The 16,262-nt window shown below is 38.9% G+C and overlaps 1 protein-coding gene across 1 annotated transcript; it reads left to right on the plus strand.

The window, feature by feature from the left end:
- The first annotated feature begins 13,024 nt into the window (after window positions 1-13,024).
- On the plus strand, window positions 13,025-14,107 carry LOC124037018 (gamma-crystallin M2-like). Its single transcript, XM_046351639.1, has 3 exons — window positions 13,025-13,161; window positions 13,358-13,597; window positions 13,772-14,107. The coding sequence occupies exons 1-3, from the start codon at window positions 13,129-13,131 to the stop codon at window positions 14,045-14,047; spliced, it is 549 nt and encodes a 182-aa protein (XP_046207595.1). The 5' UTR covers window positions 13,025-13,128; the 3' UTR covers window positions 14,048-14,107.
- The last annotated feature ends 2,155 nt before the right edge of the window (window positions 14,108-16,262 follow it).

Below are 16,262 nucleotides of genomic sequence, written 5' to 3' on the forward strand. Positions count from 1 at the left end.
GGACTTTTCTATCATTGTTAGCAACCAATATCTACTGTTTGTTTGTTATGTATTTTAGTTAGTATATAAATAATTAAGCAAATTTGTATATTGCTGATTCATTATGGAAAGTAGGGTTTGTGCAGATATGCAAGGGTTTGCGACGTTCAGTAATGAGAACTGATGAGGTAATAATAATAATTAATTAACAGAAGAGTTATATTCGGAAAATATTCACTCTGTAAATCTCAATATCTTCTGTGGTGCCCCGACTTCCTAGTCTAATTCATTTTTACATGATTAGTTTAATCACATAATAATTACACCTAGAGAACTGATTTGATATAAATACGTCTTCACATTTAATGATAGTCCAGACACATGACACTGCTCTCAGGACCCTAAACCAGTGTTGTTCCATTGTTGTAAATATTATCTGTAAATGTCCTTCTTCTTCCAGGTTGCATCTCACTCTCCTCTCTTCAGGTCCACTAAAGTCACTCAAATGGTCTCTGGGTGGTCCTTCTGGGTCTTCTCTGTGAATTGCTTATTTTCTATGATTGTTGTGATATCTTTAGGCTATTCAATTTCAACCTTGTTTATATTTTAAAAAGATGCACCTGGGCCTGCATGGCTTGCTACAGACACAGTCGGTGTTAGATAGAATGCCGCGACCATGCCCGCGTGTGAAGAAAACAACCTGTTGTTACCTAGGTTACCCAATTGCCTCACAGCAATTCAAATGCAATTTTCTTGTTGTCTGCTTCTTTTAGTAAATTACAAAACTACATTTAAGAATAGTAAAACATGTCTAAAGATTAATTTTCAACATTGCCTGCTCCCTAGTGCAGACACTACTTAGAAAAATATAATATCGTAGGGCATGCCCCTTTTCATGCCCCCTGCCACTTGTCTTACCTGTGATTATATTTTTTCCACACACATAGCTGTGTGTAGCCTACTTGGACACCACATCCCCACATTTCCCACTCTCCCACAACGATTAGCCTTGAAGCAACGGGGCTTTTCTCACAGGCTCTATTTCCCTATGTGGGAGCATTGTGAACAATAGGATGGGATTTTTGACCTGGCTACATGTAGATTTAACAACACAGCAGCTTTTCGGCATGTTTTGTTATTTCTGTATAGCAAAAAAATCTATGACGAAGTTGCCTTTTTTTACAATGGGGGTCAATGGGAAAGTATATTGGTTTTCCTAATTTGTGGGTGTGGTCAAGGGGAATTTCTTATTATTACGTGAATACCGACTGGGACTATGGCTTGGTACTTCATTATGACATCAGTATGTGTTCAGCATGTGTTCTGAGCTTGTTTTTGCTAATGCTAATAACACATTAGCTTCTCAGTTTGTTGGTGTTTTCTTTAAGGTTCTTGGTATTTCAGAGGTCTTACCTTTTGTGCTTCTGCCTCTGAGGTTTATGGTTTTACATTTACATTTACATTTAAGTCATTTAGCAGACGCTCTTATCCAGAGCGACTTACAAATTTTATGACAACTATTGTTTTTCTTATTCGGTTAAAATAATAAACAACTTTTCAAGATATTTTTCAGGAGCTCATGTTGCTTGCTGCCAATTGCCAAGTTGCCTAGCAACAGTTTTAGGTAGGGTGATGGTCGTCATTGGGGTAATGTCACAAATAATTGGCCTGGATGTTATGTGTGGGCTAAAATGGCAGAGGGTGCAATACGAACCTAGTTAAGAGATAAGTTATGGGTTAGAAATGGTGGGTGCAGTAACTATAACAGATCATTGATAGGTGAGCTGGGAGAGTGGGGCTAGTCTAGATAGTCCAACTAAAATTAAAATTGACTATCCATCCTGGTCGATCCTGTGGTGCCATTGGGAAGCTGGAACCTTTCTGGGCTTCCGGATACTGGCATCAAACACTGAAAATGTGATTTTATTCGGGACATGCTCCACCAACATCTGGAGATTATGATACAGATGTAGGATCTTAATTTGACCACCCTTTCAGGAGAACTTTTCAGCAATGAAGGAAATATAAAATTTGTATTTGAGATTTAAAAAGGTGCCTGTCATTTGTAATTTCCACTTACAAATTTCAGACTTGAGTTTCCCTTACCAAAAATGTATCAACACCTACCAGAATGTCCATTAATTATAATCCACATAGTAATGCACATTTCCTTTTGCTGCAGGATTATTTTCCTGCTGTAGCAAACTGGCTCAATTTAAGACCGTGCAGCTTCAAATAAAGTTTTTTTTTTAACTATTTTTTTAAACACTATGTGGATTGCTCATAGTGATCCATTCAGCAGTCAACTGAAGTGAGAGGATAGATGCCAGTCCAGTTCTTAGTTTGCAGAAATGCACACATAAACACACTGTAAATATTTCATTTTAACCTATTGCTTAAAGCTGCAATATGTCACTTTTGGGGCGACATGACCAAATTCAAATAGACATGTAAGTTATAGTTTTGTACACCAGCTTTAAACAGCTTAAAACACAATATTTTGGGTTATGTAGAAGATGTTTCACAGCAGTTTAGATGGTACAATGATTCTCTACACAATGACTGCTTGTTTTGAAATTAGGCAAACTATTAGAATTTTAGAAACCAGGGAATGGCAGAGCGATTTCTGCATATCGAACCTTTATTCGCCATTATTCTGTGAGTTGAGTGGAGTTCAAAAGGACAAGAATTTTAGCTAATGTGTTAAAGTTTATTTATTCAACAAGAGAGCTGCTCGAAGTGAGCTGAATTTAAAAAAATTAAAACCAGCATAATGGGACATGTAGGCCTGGTGTGGCCTGTAAACCAGGAGTTTCTTAACATCACTGTGTTAGGGTTTAATCCTTAATAGTCTATTGACGCACCCACACATCAATCTAATGATCATAATAAAAAAATAAAAAATAAAAAAACTGTCAATTTAAGCTAGAGATATATATTTTTGTATAGGCTGCGTCACAATCAACCACATCCACCTATGTCACCCTTCCGCATCTGCGGTGGAAAGTGGCAGAGCTCCAGCACTGTTTGTCAGACCAGGAGACATCCCGAACATCGGTCTTCTCAAGAAAACGTCTGTAGACTCCAAAAATGTTGGGCCTACTAACTAACACAAGCCCCATGGGATTAGTCTGAAGTCGGTAACGCTGATGTGCAAAGTTTTGTCTGTAGTGTTTGTCTGTACAGTTTGGGCTACAAAGTAATATGAAAAAGGAGACTCTCACAAACATGATGGTGTTTGCCCTACGACCTCCACAAGTGTCACGGGACTCATCTGAAGGTAACCCATACAAATGAGTACGGAGGTGGTTTTGTGCCAACAAAAATAAGGGGTTAAATATGTGTAACAAATGTATGTATATTTCCTGAGCCCTCTTATATCTCCTATATATATATAGGACAGGCACTTAAAAACTTTATTCCTTATGATGTATTTTTCACACAACATATTCACAAAAGGCTTGAAAAAAAAATCACACTATGCGCACCTAGCGTTTGTCTGCCAACCGTTCAGCGTGCACCCGCCCGTAGACTTCTGACATTTTTCTTGTAATTCTACATATGAAATCAGTGCAGACTTGATTCACAAATTACACAAAGTACTCTCAGCCAGCAAATGCTACTGGTGTGAAAGAGCCCTTAGAGTCTAAGAGGCGGGCAAACTTTTTGACTCGCGGGCCACAATGGGTTCTAAAATTTGACAGAGGGGCCGGGCCAGGAGCATTTGGAGGGAGTGTTTGGGCCGGATATACTAAAGCATTAAATCTAGTGTGTGCAAACCTCATAGCACAGTAAGAACCCTACAACCCAATTTATTAACTGTCTTTCAAATGTGAAAAATAGCCCTTATCAGTTAATAAATTTGTCTCAAGGAATATGCAAGATATGGCATTTACATACTATTTCGCAGATACTGGGAGGAGGAAATGTAAATAGATTAAAATAACATGCGCACTGTGATTTATCAAGATTGCGTCTGTTTTGAATAAGTTTCAATCGAAGGTGCAAAGTTAAAGAAATCAACATTTATTGAAAAATGGAATCACTTTCCACATTCAAAACATATTATTACACAACGAAATACTCAAGCTCAATAATATCTACTTGTGTTAAACTCCGCAAAATCATGGATGGATTGTCCTGACCGCGCGCTCTACAAACTCGCCACGGACGCCCTCGCCTTCACGCGCAAACAGTACACGTGTATCGTTGCCAAGCACACAGACATAGGCTGTTTTAAATATCCTACCTGCAGCTGAAAATGTAAATTTAAATTAAGAGCGATGTGCGGCGTGTTAATTAAGCTACTGTACCGCTGCTGTGCGTTCTTGTGTTGACTGCTTGCTAGCATAGTTTGCATGCTTCGTGGCAAAGTGACGGCTGATATTGTACTCTTTGAAAACAGCTTCTTGGCATATCAGACATACAGCCGTTGATCGGACTTCAATGAAAAAGTATTTTGTTGTCCACTCCTTATTAAACACTCGGCATTCGCTGTCCACTTTCCTTCTCTTTGGTCCGCTCATTTTCACAGAAGGGCTTAATGGTGACGTGAAACGAAGTGAAAATTAAAGTGAAATAAAGAGAAATACGCGCCACTCCAACAACGGTCAATGTGTTTTGAGTGCGCCATCTATTGGGGAAACGTGGGCATTGCAGGGAAAGGGGAAAAAAGGAGGTTTTTTACTATAATTTGGACAAGTTCGGCGGGTCCCTAACGGGCCGTAATTTGCCCATGTCTGCCTTAGACACTTACTTTGTTAAGGATAGAGAACTGAAAGCTATTAAATACAATTACCATGTCTCTGTCCTTAACAAATACAGTCATGGGTGGTAACTGCAATTTACTTGAAAGGCACACTGGGAAATATGCAAATATGGTAGGATACATTTTTATGTTGAGCAAACACACAATTCAATTTGAAAATCTATGTTGGTGTAGCTAATATACCCAAATTGATAGTTCAAGTTGAACACACTTCAATGCTATTTTGCAGCTTGGTTGCCTTAATATTTTAAGTTAAATCAACAAATATGCTCAACAATACACACACACACACACACACACACACACACACACACACACACACACACACACACACACACACACACACACACACACACACACACACACACACACACACACACACACACACACACACACAATGATATCACAATCAAACAATAATATTGTCTTTTAAACAGAGATTGTTATTTTCTGTGTATAACATGATCTATTAGCAAGCAAGCGGACTAGTCCAAACCTGGTAGCTGGATGGCTAGCAGAGGAAAACATCTCCCACATTGCAATGATTATAGGTCGACATGTAGGCTAGGCTTATGCAAGTCAAGCAGCTTGTTAAACTAGCTAGTACACTTTCTAGTAACCTCGCAGCCCCAGCTCAGAGTATGGCAGGCTATGGAACCATCATCGCATTGGGTAAGGACATACAGTGAGGCAAAAAAGTATTTAGTCAGCCACCAATTGTGCAAGTTCTCCCACTTCAACTATGACATTGAAAAATGACACAGAAAATCACATTGTAGGATTGTTCATGAATTTATTTGCAAATTATGGTGGAAAATAAGTACAATGCCCCCCTGCACAAAACGAGGTCCATACAGAAACAGTTTGTTGAGATCAGTGTGGAAGAACTTGACTGGCCTCCACACAGCCCTGACCTCAACCCCATCGAACACATTTGGGATGAATTGGAATGCCGACTGTGAGCCAGGCCTAATCGCCCAACATCAGTGCCCAACCTCACTAATGTTCTTGTGGCTGAATGGAAGCAATTCCCCGCAGCAATGTTTCAACATCTAGTGGAAAGCCTTCCCAGAAGAGTGGAGGCTGTTTTAACAGCAAAGGGGGTGCCAACCTCATATTAGTCCATGACTAGTCCATGACTAATGCAATTAGTCCATCATTTTGGAATGAGATTTTCGACAAGCAGGTGCCCACATATATATTTTTTTGTAGTATAATGTATTTTTTTATTTTAAATACACATAAATACAAGGCTCTGGCTAGCATACAGGTTAGCTTCAACCAAGACAATGCAGCTTTGTACCAAGCTACCTATCTAGCTGACAAGCTAGAAAAATGGAACCTTGATAACAAGAGATTAGTGTTGATGATTTTATAGAAATTTGATTAAAAGAAAGACGATTTTATTAATTTGAAAATGTTACGAGTCCGGCAGTGGTCTGCATACTGTTTCCTAAGTATTCCTATGCGTTCTCGAGTCCAGCTTTCTGACGCTCGCAACTAAGAATTACCAGATTGGCTTTGACAACAAACATTCAGATTTAGTCTATTGTGGGGATGTTCTTCATAATTTTCTGACCATTCCAAAACACTAGTGTAAGGTGATTTCCCCCACTGGTAGCCTTTTCATTATTCCTGGCATCGTCCTGACAACAGAATGTCGCTGGGGGCGACGGTGACCTTGCCAACGGGAGTCCTGTATTAAACACTAATGAGGATGACTTTTGGAAAAGCTTCTCTGAGGTAAAGATAGGCCTCTGCTACCCAAACTGTGAGGTGAAGTTGCGAGTTTGAAAACATGGATAGGGACAAAAAATAGATCAGGCCAAAGTAGTGTAGTGATTCATTTAATTTGATATTTTAGTCATTAAGATGACACTCTTATCCAGAGAGGCTTACAATTAGTGCATTCGTCTTAAGATAGCTAGGTGAGACAACCACATATCACAGTCAAAGCAAGTACATTTTCTATCAACAAAGTCATTTTCAGCAATGTCAGTGCAAGTCAACTTTGAATTGGGTGAGACCCCCAAGCCTGCACCAGCTGTTTGTGTATGTTTAATGATGTACAGCCTTCAGAAAGCATTCACACCCCTTGACTTTTCCTACATTTTGTTGTCACTGGCCTACACACAATACCCCATAATGTCTAAGCGGAATTATGTTTCTCGAATGTTGAACAATTTAATAAAAAATGTCAAGTTCAAATGTCTTGAGTCAATAAGCATTCAAATCCCTTTGTTATGGCAAGATTAAATAAGTTTAGAAGTAAACATTTGCTTAACAAGTTACATAAGTTGCACGGACTCCCACTCTGGGTGCAAAAATAGTTTTTAACATGATTTTTGAATGTCTACCTCATCTCTGTACTCTACACATTCAGAAAATTGAAGGTCCCTCAGTAGAGCAGTGAACTTCAAACACAGATTCAACTACAAAGACCAGGGAGGTTTTTCAATGCCTCGCAAAGAAGGGCACCTATTGGTAGGTGGGTAAAAAAAGGAAAAGGGGGAAAAAAAGCACACCTTGAATATCCCTTTGAGCATAGTGAAGTTATTGATTACACTTTGGATGGTACAGTGGCAATAATGTACGTAAACCCTTTGGAAAAACCTGGATTTCTTCATAAATTGGTCATAACATTTGATGTGATCTTCATTTAGGTCACAACAACAGACAAACACAGTCTGCTAAAACTAATAACACACAAACAATTATACGTTTTCATGTCTTTATTGAACACACACATGTAAACATTCACAGTGCAGGGTGGAAAAAGTATGTGAACGCTTGGATTCAATAACTGGTTGACCCTCTTTGGCAGCAATAACCTCATCCAAATGTTTTCTGTAGTTGGGGATCAGATCTGCACAACAGTCAGGAGGTAATTTGGACCATTCCTCTTTACAAAACTATTGAAGTCCAGCAATATTCTTGGGATGTCTGGTACGAACTGCTCTTTTGAGGTCATTGCCACAACATCTTAAACGAGTTGAGGTCAGGACTCTGACTGGGCCACTCCAGAAGGCATATGTTCTTCTGTTGAAGCCATTCTGTTGTTGATTAACTTCTGTGTTTTGGGTCGTTGTCCTGTTGCATCATCCAACTTCTGTTGAGCTTCAATTTGCGGACAGATAGCCTAACATTCTCCTGAAAAATCTCTTGATAAACTTGGGAATTAATTTTTCTGTCTGATAGCAAGCTGTCCGGGCCTGAGGAATCAAAGCAGCCCCAAACCAAGACGCTGCCTTCATCATATTTACAGTTGCGATGAGGTTTTGATGTTGGTGTGCTGCAATTTTGCAAACTTCAAACACGCAACAATGTTTTTTTTGGACAGTAGTGTCTTGTTCCGTGGTGTCCTCCTATGAACACCATTCTTGTTTAGCATTATACGTATCGTAGCCTCGTCAACAGAGATTTTAGCATGTTCCAGAGATTTCTGTAAGTCTTCAGCTGACACTGGGATTCTTCTTAACTTCATTGAGCATTCTGTACTGTGCTCTTGCAGTCATCTTTGCAGGACGACCACTCTTAGGGAGAGTAGCATCAGTGCTGAACTTTCTCCATTTATAGACAATTTGTTTTAGCGTGGACTGATGAACATCAATGATTTTAGAGATACTTTTGTAACCCTTTCCAGCCTTACGCAAGTCAAAAGTTCTTAATCTTAGGTCTTCTGAAATCACTTTTGTTCTAGGCATGGTTCACATCAGGCAATGTTTTTTTGTGATTAGCAAACTCACATTTTGTGAGTGATTTTTATAGGGCAAGGCAGCTCTAACCACAACATCTCCAATCTCGTCTCATTGATTGGACTCCTGGCTAGCTGACTCCTGACTCCAATTAGCTTTTGGAGAAGTCTAGGGTTTCACATACTTTTTCCAACCTACACTGTGAATGTTTAAATTATGTATTCAATATAGACTAGACAAATATGATAATTTGTGTGTTATTAGTTTAAGCACCCTATGTTTGTCTATTGTTGTGACTTAGATGAAGATCAGATCTAATTTGATGACCAATTTATGCAGAAATCCATGTATTTCCAAAGGGTTCACATACCTTTTCTTGCCACTGTATATCAATACACCCAGTCACTAAAAAGATATAGGGTTCCTTCCTAACTTAGTTGCCAGAGAGGAAGGAAACAGCTCAGAGATTTCACCATGAGGCCAATGGTGACTTTAAAACAGTTAGAGTTTAATTGCTGTGATAGGAGAAAACTGAGGATGGATCAACAACATTGTAGTTACTCCACAATACTAACCTAATTGACAGAGTGAAAAGAAGGAAGCCTGTAGTAAATAAAAAATATTCCAAAACATGCATTCTGTTTGCAACAAGGCACTAAAGTAATACTGCAAAAAATGTGGCAAAGCAATTAACTATTTGTCCTGAATACAAAGTGTTATGTTTGGGGCAAATCCAATACAATACATTACTGACTACCACTCTCCATTCAATGATAGTGGTGGTTGCATCATGTTATGGGTAAGCTCAATTTGTCACGGTTCATGAATCCACTGCCTCTCTCTCTCTCTCTCGTGTTTGTGTGGGCGTGGTTCCCAATCTCGGCCTGATTGTCTGCGCCAGCTGGAACCACTTATCTTCCCTTTATATGTTCTGTAACCAGTGTTTCTTGTTGTCAGATCGTTGTTACTTCCCTGAGGTTGTGTCGTTACTTTCCTGAGGTTGTGTCGTGTGTCCGTGCTCATCTCTCGCCGCCCTTGTGTGGATTATCTGCTGTGCTCCTTCCTACCTATCCGGAAACACTCCCCTGGATTTCTCAGCACGCTATCATCGGAAGATGCGCCCTAGTCCCTGGGTCGGATTCCGTCTGAGTACAGTCTGTCTGTCCTGTTGCTGCTGTAAACTGTACTTATTAAACCATCGTTGCTTGCATCTTGCATCCGCCTCTGTATTGTCACACAATTAAGGCCTGGGGAGTTTTTCAGGATAAAAAAATGGAATAGAGCTAAGCACATGCAAAACACAATGCCAAATCTATACTGAAGTTAAATACCAAGAAGAAAGTTTTAAAAAGTGTCCTGAGTGGCCAAATTACAGTTTTGACATACATTTTTTACTTAAATCTACTTGATTTACCTAAAAATGGTTGTCTAGCAATGCTCAACAACCATTATGACAGAGATTGAAGAGTTTTAAAAATAATAATGGGAATTTTGCTGTGGAATGCTCTTAGAGACTTACCCAGGAAGACAGCAGTAATTGCTGCCAAAGTTGCTTCTGCAAAGTATTGACTTAGCGGTGTGAATACTTACAGTGGCTTGCGAAAGTATTCACCCCCTTGGCATTATTCCTATTTTGTTGCCTTACAACCTGGAATTTTTGGGAGGGTTTGTGTCATTTGATTTACAGAACATGCCTACCACTTTGAAGATGCAAACAAATTGTTTTTGGGGGGGAAGCAAACAAGAAATAAGACCAAAAAAAGAAAAATTGAACGTGATAACTATTCACCCCCCCAAGTCAATACTTTGTCACCTTTTGCAAGAATTACAGCTGCATGTCTCTTGAGGTATGTCTCTATATGCTTGGCACATCTAGCTACTGGGATTTTTGCCAATTCTTCAAGGCAAAACTGCTCCAGCTCATTCAAGTTGGATGGGTTCCGCTAGTGTACAGCAATATTTAAGTCATACCACAGATTCTCCATTGGATTGAGGTCTGGGCTTAGACTAGGCCATTCCAATACATTTCAATGTTTCCCCTTAAGGCACTCGAGTGTTGCTTTAGCAGTATGCTTAGGGTTGTTGTCCTGCTGGAAGGTGAACATCCGTTTTCCTCAATCATTTACCTGTATTTAGCGCTATCCATCATTTCTTCAATTCTAACCATTTTCCCAATCCCTGCCAATGAAAAACATCCCCACAGCATGATGCTGCCACCATTATTCCTCACTATGGGGATGAGGTTCTCGGGGTGATGAGAGGTGTTGGGTTTGCGCCACGTTTTACTTGATGGCCAAAAAGCTACATTTTAGTCTCATCTAACCAGAGTACTTTCTTCCATATATTTGGAGAGTCTTCAACATGCCTTTTGGCGAACACCAAATGTGTTTGCTTATTATTTTCTTTAAGCAATGGCTTTTTCCTGGCCATTCTTCCATTCATAACACATGATGTGTGTCTGTTTAAGTACTCTTCATATCTGAATTTAAACTGGTATAATACAGATATAATTCATAAAAATTCCAGAGATTGTACTTTGACAGTGGTTGCTGCAATAGTCTATGAGTTTAGGACATGAACAGGGTAATTCAAGGCACATCATTCAGGGCCTGATTCAGACATGAAAACACTAATTCACTCAAGATAATATGGATACTTTCTCGTATAATGCCTACACAAATTATCACATATAATTACAAATACAATACCAGTCAAAAGTTTGGAAACACCTAGTCATCGAAGAATTTCCTTTATTTTTAATATTTTCAACAATTCTACAATGTAGAATAATAGTGAAGATATCAAAACTACGAAATAACAAATATGGAATCATGTAGTGACCCAAAAAAGTGTTAATAAAAATATATTTTATATTTGAGATTCTTCAAAGTACCACCTTTGCCTTGATGACAGCTTTGCACACTCTTGGCATTCTCTCAACCAGCTTTATGAGGTAGTCACCTGGAATGCATTTTAATTCATTAATTATTTAAATTAATTAACAGGTGTGCCTTGTTAAAAGTTAATATGTGGAATTTCTTTCCTTCTAAATGCGTTTGAGTCAATCAGTTGAGTTGTGTCAAGGTAGGAGTGGTATACAGAAGATAGCCCTATTTGGTAAAATACCAAGTCCATATTATGGCAAGAACAGCTCAAATAAGCAAATATAAATTACAGTCCATCATTACTTTAAGACATGAAGGTCAGTCAATTCTGAAAATTCCAAGAACTTTGAAAGTTTCTTCAAGTGCAGTTGCAAAAACCATCAAGAGCTATTATGAAACTGGCTCTCACGAGGACCACCACTGGAAAGAAAGACCCAGAGTTACCTCTGCTGAAGAAGATAAGTTCACTGCACTTCAGATTGCAGCCAGAATAAATGCTTCACAGAGTTCAAGTAACAGACAAATCTCAAAATCAACTATTCAGAGGAGACTTCGTGAATCAGACGTTCATGGTTGTATTGCTTCAAAGAAACCATGATTAATGGACACCAATAATAAGAAAAGACTTGCTTGGGCTAAGAAACACGAACAATGGACATTAGACCGTTGGAAATCTGTCCTTTTGGTCTGATGAGTCCAAATTTGAGATTTTTGATATGTCTTTATGAGAAGCAGAGAAGGTGAACGGATGATCTTTGCATGTGTAGTTCCCACTGTGAAGCATGGAGGAGGAGGTGTGATGGTGCTTTGCTGGTGACACTGTCTGTGATTTATTTAGAATACAGGGCACACTTTACCAGCATGGCTACCACAGCATTCTGGAGCGATAGTTCATCACATCTGGTTTGCTTTTAGTGGGACATATAATTTGTTTTTCAACAGGACAATGACCAAACACACCTACAGGCTGTGTAAGGGCTATTTGACCAAGAATGAGAGGGATGGAATGCTGCATCAGATTACCTGACCTCCACAATCACCTGACCTCAACCCAATTGACATGGTGTGGGATGAGTTGGACCACAGAGTGAAGGAAAAGCAGCCAACAGGTGCTCAGCATATGTGGGATTCCTTCAAGACTGTTGGAAAAGCATTCCAGGTGAACCTGGTTGAGAGAATGCCAAGAGTGTGCAAAGCTGTCATCAAGGCAAAGGGTGGTGACTTTGAAGAATCTCAAATATATAAATATCAAACGTATTTTTTGATTTAACATGATTCCATATTTATTATTTATTATTTTTGATGTGTTCATTATTATTCTACAATGTATAAAATAATAAAAATAAAGAAAAACGAATGAGTAGGTATATTCTAATTCATCAAATTTAAGCTAAGATTACGTTTTATATGATGGAATCACAAAATGAAGCCCCTGATAAAGGAACATTTCAAACATCCACAATATTTCACAATATAGTATTTCCAATAGTAAAATACTAAGGGGAAAATCTTACATTTAGAAAGGTATTGTGAGATCAACAAAATGCACACTTTACAATTGCGAATGTGTGATTTTTTATTGTTAAAACCCTTTCACAAAGGCTCATTGTTACAATACTTTGTTCTTTTGAGAGACCCGTGTCCCTGGACATGTGGACAGACCTCAGTGCTCTACGGCCCTCTATTCCATGTTGCTGAGTCAGGGGTTAGTACAATGGGGTTCACAGGTATAAAAAGAAAAGTTTTAAACCAGTAGGATAACAGTTCCCCAGCAAGAGCAGCAGCAGCACAGAGAGACAAAATGACCTCCACCGGCATGAACATGAACAGCAGAGTAAGTATTATATTTAGCGTATTTATTCATAGAAATGTTCCTAGCTTGTTACACTGAGTGCACTTTAGTCCTCTAGTGTCAGAGCACAAGGCAACCCTAATCCCAGAAAGCTGATTGTCAGTGGGATTGGGCAAGGCCCAACATGTAGCAATGTGTTTTTGTATGGTGAATAGAAATGATTCTTGCTTATTTTCAGATCACCTTCTACGAGGACAGGAACTTCCAGGGTCGTTCCTATGAGTGCAGCAGCGACTGCCCTGACATGTCCTCCTACCTGAGCCGCTGCCAGTCCTGCAGGGTTGAGAGCGGCTGCTTCATGGTGTACGACCGCTCCAACTACATGGGAAACCAGTGGTTCATGAAGAGGGGAGAGTATTCTGATTTCCAGCGCATGATGGGAATGACCGACATCAGGTCCTGTCGCATGATCCCCATGGTAAGCCTACTAACACACACAGATTTGTTAGTTACCGCGTAGTCTTCTTTGTTGTTGTACAACATACACCTATGCCCATTAGTCAGTATGACTACAATCTTCTATACATGCGTGATACATTTAGCGTTACAGTTCACAATTTCTCCCTAAAACATTTTGTTCATCATGTTACAGCACAGAGGATCTTTCAGGATGAGGATCTACGAGAGGGAGAACTTTGGAGGTCAGATGCAAGAGATGATGGACGACTGTGACAGCATCATGGATCGTTACCGCATGAACAACTGCATGTCCTGCAACGTTATGGACGGCCAGTGGCTCATGTATGAGCAGCCCCAGTACAGAGGCAGGATGATGTACATGAGGCCTGGAGAGTACAGAAACTTTAACCAGATGGGCATGGGCATGGGGTTCATGAGCATGAGACGTATCAACGAGTCATGTTACTAGATATAGCTTTTACTGATACAAATACGAGAACCCAATGAATAAAAACATTGAGAAAAAGGACATCTTGCAAATGGCTTTTTTACAGTTAACCTGAACCCATGTCATCTAGGTCAACATGTAGCACATTCTCAACAATTCAATGTTTTTGCAGTTTTTCTCAATTGCTAGAACACAATTTCTGAAACCTTGCTCCATTTCCTGAAAACATTAAACACAAAACCTCATCTTCAAGCACTATTTACATGACCTCTGACTCCTCTCGCAAAATGAAACATTCGCCTCAAAACAGTTTTACCTGTGTTCAAAATCAAACACGGCTCTTAAATCATAAACAAAGTGATCAAAATGATATACACTCTCAAGCAGTCAGTAAACAATACACCGCAAAATAGAAAACACATTGTTCAAAACACACAATTCTCCGGGAGATGTACATTTTTAATCTAAAAAAATATTCAAATTTTTCCGTCATTGTCTTTTGATGAACAAAAATATGTTCTATCATAATAGCTCAAAATTGATCAGAAATTACTACTCTGCTTTGCTCTTTGCAATTTTGTTTTTCCTCTTCCTCTTTCTTGCCCTCCTCCTTGCCCACGTCCTCTCACAATGTTTCTTCTATCCATTCTCAGACTTTCTCCTTCCCACCTTCAACAACCTGTTTGCTCTCTGAACTGGTTTATATTGGTTGCGTCGCATCATTTAAAACAGGTTAAATCAATTTTGAGTGGTTGTGTTCAAACAATGACATGTGTTCTCTATTTGTATTTGATTGTTGCCACTTGTGTTTACAGGTATGGATGACATGTGCATTAGAGTGCAGCATGTGTTTGAGAATGAGAATGTGTTTAGAGTTTTGCTGAAAAATCTAAGTGAGATCTGCAAATTGTGTTTTACCATGTAAAATGGTTTAAGGTATTGACAACAGACTGCATAATTAGCTAAATGAGTCCAGGCAACTGAGAACTTTGTTCAGCCAATGGGTTTTAGTGTTTTAGCAATTGAGAAAAGCTGTAATACCATTATCATCTCAAAGAATATAAATGTCATTTGGCAAGGATAATTATTGTTCTAACATAAGCTACTCAACATGGCAGATTCTAAATCAAACCGAGAGGAAAGACATTTACATATTTTTCATAAACCCCAAAACGGACTCAGCACCCTGTTCCAGAAATTCCAACTTTGAATAGAAAACGTATGCTGTTAAATAAGCAATATTTAAATAGCAAATTGGACAGTATTACCTAGTGTTGATTTTCAGTGTTTTATTTCTAGTGTTGATTCAGGTGTTAAATTAACTCTATAAGTGTTAAATTAACACTCAGTGGTGTAACATAACCCCAGTGTTGGTGTTAATAACCAATGTTGAGTGTGAGAGTGATTGTGTCAGTTTTACTATGCGGAGAGTAAAACATTACAATCAAAACCACGGCCCCATCATTATCAGAATTCATTTTTAGGATGGTTTTTAATACCTGTGTTTTTGCATGTACATTGATTGATTGATTAATCTTTTGCAACACACAGATAAATAACATTCATTTTTCTCAGTTAGTTCAATTTATTTCACCCGTTACTGAAATGGTTGTTCCAGTTTAAATTGTTTATGTAGTGCCGTCACATTGTTCCCAATTCTGTCAGTTGTTCTGAAAGCAAGTTGCAGGTGAATACAATTCCGAGTTTGGGTTGTCCTTTCTCTGCCTGGATTCCAACAGGAATTTCACTTTGCAAACCAGTGTTTTGTGACTTTCAGGAACTAAGTGTCCTGTAAACGTCACCGTTTAAGACCTTATGATTTATTTAATATTATTTTCCTAAAGATTTTCTTGAATATATTCCCAGGAACTCACTAGGTGAAGTCCTTAAAACTGCAGCTGATTGAATTCAATAAGCATGTCTCTGTCCCTAACAAATACAGTCCTGGGTGGTAACTACAATTCCCTACAAAACGCCAAGGCACACTGGCAATTTATATTGGAGGCGTGGCTTTGTAGGGGTGTGGTTTTCAATTAGTTTATTTTGTCCACCCGTGAGTGGAATTGTGGTATCAGTTGAACTAGTATGTGGTTATGTTGAGGCTGTTACCTGATAGTCCTGTAGTCTTGATCAATGCGTACATAAGTGGATGTTTAAAGGCTTATAAAATGAGTGACCTTGTCAAGAAATATAGACCTCTTTGTGTAATGGTTAAAAATTCTACATGAAGTGTTGT

Source organism: Oncorhynchus gorbuscha, linkage group LG06 (assembly GCF_021184085.1).
Source record: "Oncorhynchus gorbuscha isolate QuinsamMale2020 ecotype Even-year linkage group LG06, OgorEven_v1.0, whole genome shotgun sequence".
Taxonomy (NCBI): domain Eukaryota; kingdom Metazoa; phylum Chordata; class Actinopteri; order Salmoniformes; family Salmonidae; genus Oncorhynchus; species Oncorhynchus gorbuscha.